Here is a 6,769-nt window from a genome sequence, read left to right on the forward strand (position 1 = left end):
AGAGGCCTTTTCCTCCCCTCTTCCTCCCCCTCAAAATAATAATAATAATAATAATAATAATAATAAGGGGTTTTTGTCTATAGGCCCATTTGTTTACTCCCATTTATTTTTAAACCCAAGTATTTTTAGTTTTATCTTTAAGCCCAATTCACTTTTAGTTATTGTCTTTAAACCCAATTCTAAAATACAGTACTTTTGACTACTTGTATTTATACAGAATGAATGTAAAAGCTCCAAAATACCCCTTTGATTGGCCCCATAAAACCGTATCTCTCTCTCTCATCTTCCCCATTTGAGATCAGCCCCCCATTTAAAAAACGAGATCCCATTTCGTCGTCGCCCGTCTCCAGCCGTCGACGCCCCGCTCCAGCAGTCGCTCATTTCCAGCCGTCGCTCGCTCGTCTCCAGCCCGTCTCCAGCGTCGACGCTCCTCTCCAGCTGTTGCCTGACTCCATCCCTCGACGCCCAGCTCCAGCCGTCGCCCGCTCTAGCCGCCGACTCCCTGCTCTAGCCGCGTTTCCATTGTTTCCAGTCGTCGACGCCCCAATCGTCGACTTCCCTTTGGAAGTTCTAGGGCGTTTGCTAGAGGTACTAGCCATGGATTAAAATGAAACCCTAGAAAAAGAAATGGGAGAAGGAAGGGGTTATACCAAGCCGAGGAAGACTGAGTGCAGACAATGATTGCAAGAGAGGACGAGTCGACCGGTGATGATGAGTCGGCTGGAGATGAGGGTCGACTGTAGTGAAGGAACGGCTGGAGGAAAGAAAAGAACGAAAGAGGATTAGAAGATGAACTGAAATGGGATTAATGGGCCAGATTTGGTCAAAATGATGAGTGTAGGGTCAGGATACAGGTAGACAAACGGGTCGGGTCTAAAACATCCCAAAACCAAAACCGAAAGAAATAGATACCAAAAAAAGTCTCCAGAAGGTCGAAGGTCGACTTGCAGTCGACTACACATTGTGAGTCGACTCAAGGTCGACTTAAGATTAAGTCACAAGATTAAATAAGCTTAAATATTTATAAAATATTTAAAACAAAAAAAATAGCAACAAAAAACAAAAAACGTTATATTGAGAGTATAGCACATTAACCTGAAAGTATAGCACATTAACCTGTAAGTATAGCACGTTAACCTGTAAGTATAGCACGTTAATTCGAAAGTATAGCACGTTAACCTGTAAGTATAGCACGTTAATTCGAAAGTATAGCACGTTAACCTGTAAGTATAGCACGTTATATTGTAAGTATAGCACGTTAATCTATAAGTATAGCACGTTAATTTGTGAGTATAGCACGTTAACCTGAAAGTATAGCACGTTAACCTGTAAGTATAGCACGTTAATTTGTAAGTATAGCACGTTAACCTGTAAGTATAACACGTTAATTCGAAAGTATAGCACGTTAACCTGTAAGTATAGCACATTAATTCGAAAGTATATCACGTTAACCTGTAAGTATAGCACGTTAACCTGTAAGTATAGCACGTTAATATGTAAGTATAGCACGTTAATTCGAAAGTATAGCACCTATAGCACGTTAATTTGTAAGTATAGCACGTTAATTTGTAAGTATAGCACGTTAACCTGTAAGTATAGCACGTTAACCTGTAAGTATAGCACGTTAACCTGTAAGTATAGCACGTTAACCTGTAAGTATAGCACGTTAATTTGTAAGTATAGCACGTTAACCTGTAAGTATAGCACGTTAACCTGTAAGTATAGCACGTTAACCTGTAAGTATAGCACGTTAATTTGTAAGTATAGCACGTTAACCTGTAAGTATAGCACGTTAATTTGTAAGTATAGCATGTTAACCTGTAAGTATAGCACGTTATATTGTAAGTATAGCACGTTAATCTGTAAGTATAGCACGTTAATTTGTAAGTATAGCACGTTAACCTGAAAGTATAGCACGTTAACCTGTAAGTATAGCACGTTAATTTGTAATTTATGAGTCGACTCATTAAATGATGAGTCGACTGGTCAGAGCCAAAATGCGAAGTAGGCTTGGTTTTATGAGTCGACTCATTACAGGCAAAGGTCGACCCAACCTGCTGAGTCGACTCATGTTTATGTATGAGTCGACTCACATCCCAAAATCTGGATACTTACAGGTTATCGTGCTATACTTTCGAATTAACGTGCTATACTTACAGATTAACGTGTTATACTTTCGGATTTACGTGTTATACTTACATATTAACGTGCTATACTTTCGGTTTAACGTGCTATACTTACAGGTTAACGTGCTATACCTACAAATTAACGTGCTATACTTACAGGTTAACGTGCTATACTTACAGGTTAACGTGCTATACTTTCGAATTAACGTGCTATACTTACAGGTTAACGTGTTATACTTACAGGTTAACGTGCTATACTTTCGAATTAACGTGCTATACTTACAAATTAACGTGCTATACTTACAGGTTAACGTGCTATACTTTCAGATTAACGTGCTATACTCACAAATTAACGTGCTATACTTATAGATTAACGTGCTATACTTACAATATAACGTGCTATACTTACAGGTTAACGTGCTATACTTACAAATTAACGTGCTATACTTACAGGTTAACGTGCTATACTTTCAGGTTAATGTGCTATACTTACAAATTAACGTGCTATACTTACAGGTTAACGTGCTATACTTTCGAATTAACGTGCTATACTTACAGGTTAACGGTTAACGTGCTATACTTTCGAATTAACGTGCTATACTTACAGGTTAACGTGCTATACTTTCGAATTAACGTGCTATACTTACAGGTTAACGTGCTATACTTACAGGTTAACGTGCTATACTTACAGGTTAACGTGCTATACTTACAGGTTAACGTGCTATACTTTCAGGTTAACGTGCTATACTCACAAATTAACGTGCTATACTTACAGGTTAACGTGCTATACTTTCGAATTAACGTGCTATACTTACAGGTTAACGTGCTATACTTTCGAATTAATGTGCTATACTTACAGGTTAACGTGCTATACTTTCAGGTTAATGTGCTATACTCTCAATATAACGTTTTTTGTTTTTTGTTGCTATTTTTTTTTTGTTTTAAATATTTTATAAATATTTAAGCTTATTTAATCTTGTGACTTAATCTTAAGTCGACCTTGAGTCGACTCACAATGTGTAGTCGACTGCAAGTCGACCTTCGACCTTCTGGAGACTTTTTTTGGTATCTATTTCTTTCGGTTTTGGTTTTGGGATGTTTTAGACCCGACCCGTTTGTCTACCTGTATCCTGACCCTACACTCATCATTTTGACCAAATCTGGCCCATTAATCCCATTTCAGTTCATCTTCTAATCCTCTTTCGTTCTTTTCTTTCCTCCAGCCGTTCCTTCACTACAGTCGACCCTCATCTCCAGCCGACTCATCATCACCGGTCGACTCGTCCTCTCTTGCAGTCATCGTCTGCACTCAGTCTTCCTCGGCTTGGTATAACCCCTTCCTTCTCTCATTTCTTTTTCTAGGGTTTCATTTTAATCCATGGCTAGTACCTCTAGCAAACGCCCTAGAACTTCCAAAGGGAAGTCGACGATTGGGGCGTCGACGACTGGAAACAATGGAAACGCGGCTAGAGCAGGGAGTCGGCGGCTAGAGCGGGCGACGGCTGGAGCTGGGCGTCGAGGGATGGAGTCAGGCAACAGCTGGAGAGGAGCGTCGACGCTGGAGACGGGCTGGAGACGGGCTGGAGACAAAAATAAATGGGATTAAACAAATGGGCCTATAGACAAAAACCCCTAATAATAATCCCCCAGCCACTTTACTATACATTATGTATTAATAATATAATGTCTTAATTCATCCGTACCCAAACTATCAAGTCATTACTTGGATCAGCACAGCACGGTAGAGGGGGCAGCGCGATGCAACATCGTTTCCTAGTTTCTATCTTCACGTTATTTTTTATTTATTACTTCTTTCTTGTTCTTCTTTTTTGCTTTTTTTTGCTCTTTTTATTTTCCCGGCTCAACTGCCATTTGGTAGCCCATTCTAAACCTGGATACCCCGATGTTTATTTTAGCACATTTGATTGACACCCAAAGTTTATTTTTACCTATTTGATACCCAAGGCTTTGCGGATTTTTCATTTTTCTGTTGAATTGAGATCGCACCTTGATCTATTCTGAACTATTACGCCTCGTTTGGTACGCGGGAATGGACTCAAATGAGAATGGAATGGAAGAAGGAATGAAATGAAATTAATGTGAGAATGGAATAGTCATTCTCATTCTCACGTTTGGGTGTAATTTATAAAATAAAGTGGGAATTGACGTATTTTAAAATTGTATATTTTATTGATTCTCATTTAAGTGGGAATGCTCATTCCCTATCATTTCATTGGGAATGCTCATTCCCACATAAAGTGAGAATTGATGAGAAGTGAGAATGGACATTCCAACTTCAAAAAAGTGGGTGTGTTTGGTAGGAAGGAATGAGAAGTAAGAATGACCATTCCATTCCACCACATTCCCGCGTACCAAACGAGGCCTTACAGTTAGTAAGCCCCACCACTAAAATGTGTTTGCAGTTCATCAACGCCTTTGAAATGGATGAAAATTCTTGTGAACATCCAAAACAAAATGTGTAATGGTAGAGTTTGGTAATTTCCCCTCGTTTTAGGCGCATTTATAATGACCGCCTGGATATGAAAAGTCCAAACTAGGCTGCGTCTTTGATCACAAATTTACTAAAGAATAAACTTATAAAAAAAAAATTAAAAAAAACTAGGGTTATCGAATTAGCAAAAATTAACTTTGGGTTATTAAAGTTCAAATTGGGTTGAACTTTAGGGTGCCGAAGTGCAATTAAGCCTTTTTGTTTCCTTATTTGGAGAAGGAGAGAGCTTCAAAATTACCTTAATCCATATTAACCAAAAAATCAAGAAATTAATTAAAAACATATGTAGTATCTCGGAAGAAAATACATTTGCCGACCCAAGTAATCCATTTGCACCATATTTAACCACATTCACTTGCACACGATAATAATAAAAAACGCTGGGACCTGGATGGTATATAAAATTCGGGCCCGAAGAAAGACGGATGAGACGATACACATAGAAGGCTGTCGCTGCTGATCAAAACGGAAACAGGCGCTCAAGGAGTACGGGTTGCTAACATTAGAACATCCTAGTTTACAATGAACTCGAATTCTGTAGAGTAGAGTCAGAAGATCAACCTGCATTTCAGCCCGTTCGGAGGGAATGAGGATAGAAATATCTCGAGAACACAAACTAATTTGTCTCGTCCTTTATAGAATCCAGCTTCAGTCCACGCTGAGCCACTAGATCGTAAGAGGAACACAGATTATACTTTTGAGTAGCTGATGGAATATTACAAATTTAAACAATCACTCTATCGCAAATACAACAATGAACACATGGAAACACAAGGGCAGCATAGTACAAATTCGTGATAATAATAGACTAGAACCACGGGCAGGGGCCGATCATGCCTGACACATGCAATCAGGAGCAGGATATGTATATATCGATTGCTTTGGCTTCCTCAATCTAATCTGCCCTTGCCTATTTTTGTGTCCTTCTTGGACTGCCCGCTGAAACTCCGGCCACTCCATGCTCTTATTCAAAAACAGCTGACCTAATAAGCTCATGCTTGGTCTTATCGTCTTTAAGTTCTCGTAGGTCCGATGCCCAACCTGCATCCCATCAAAAACCACAAGCCATTTGGTTATTTTAAGCACATATCAAATGTGTTGACCTATGAGGGGGAGAGGGGGAAAAAATAATCTCACCATAGCATTATGCATATTCCCTGGAGATGCGGAAATGAAGATGTCACTGTGCATGCTCACATAGTAATCAACAGCAGCTAGAAGAGAAGCCTTCCCTTCAACCTTCGCAAGTTCCTCTTCAGAAGCAAGGCTTTTCTTGTCCTCCATCAGTGGGAAAAGCTTCCGCAAGCTTGAGATCCTGGCTTCTCCTCCGTATACCTGTACCCAAAAGTCACTAGCTTTTGTTATTCACATTGTGGGGCTGCATCTGCGGAAATTTCCCTAATCCAACAGGAAAAAACAAAACAAAACCTTGTGTGAGGCAAGATAGAGGCGAGTTTTGTTGTCAAAGCCTAAAGCAGCCAGTAGGCCAGTAGCAAGCCAATTTCTTCCGGGGTCAACGGGCAGCGACCCTGACTACGCAGCTCCTCATCAGTGAATTGAGAGTTCAGGACTCTCCCTTGCCAGATCACCTGCCTGTACTTTGCCAAGGCCAGCCTTTCAGCTTTGCCACCGCCAAAATCACAAGCTGAGTGTGCTGCCATGTCCTGAAATTGGATTGATTTTAAGAAGGTTAACTCCCAGAACTACGCCATTAGATACAAATTTGACTCCATTATGTGTAACCATACACTTAAGGGAACAGTCTCAGGAAATATTAAGTCATTTGAGTAAATAATATGTCCAATCTTATTCTAGATTTGTGCATGAGCTTAAAATCATACAAATACCTTATCAAACCGAAGATGCAAGGTGACAAATTTGCCCGATCCCCTAACATTTTTATCTACTACCTCCTGCAGGTACTCTTCAGTAGGTGCTGGGAACCTCAGGCGGTTCACAAGAGCCTCACCCAAAGCATTGATATGAGGAACAAAAGCCAATGCTTGGAAATTGACTTTGCAACGAAGCTTTTGTATATCTGCAGGCAAGCTGTCAAAAGCCAGGCGGTGCGAAAAGGGTGCTATGGCCGCAATACCATAACTGTAACAATAACAACAGCAATAACTATATA

At 40.0% G+C, this 6,769-nt stretch overlaps 1 protein-coding gene across 1 annotated transcript in view; it reads right to left on the bottom strand.

Moving 5' to 3' along the window:
• The window catches only part of LOC109832548 (uncharacterized protein At1g04910-like), a 16,147-nt gene continuing 14,614 nt past the window's right edge, over window positions 5,237-6,769 (bottom strand). The window contains 5 exon segments of the mRNA XM_020399889.1: window positions 5,237-5,679; window positions 5,776-5,973; window positions 6,067-6,123; window positions 6,126-6,302; window positions 6,486-6,738. Of these exon segments, the coding sequence (XP_020255478.1) occupies window positions 5,470-5,679; window positions 5,776-5,973; window positions 6,067-6,123; window positions 6,126-6,302; window positions 6,486-6,738 (895 nt within the window). The 3' untranslated portion in view covers window positions 5,237-5,469.

The sequence above is a fragment of the Asparagus officinalis genome, chromosome 3 (assembly GCF_001876935.1).
Source record: "Asparagus officinalis chromosome 3, Aspof.V1, whole genome shotgun sequence".
NCBI lineage: Eukaryota > Viridiplantae > Streptophyta > Magnoliopsida > Asparagales > Asparagaceae > Asparagus > Asparagus officinalis.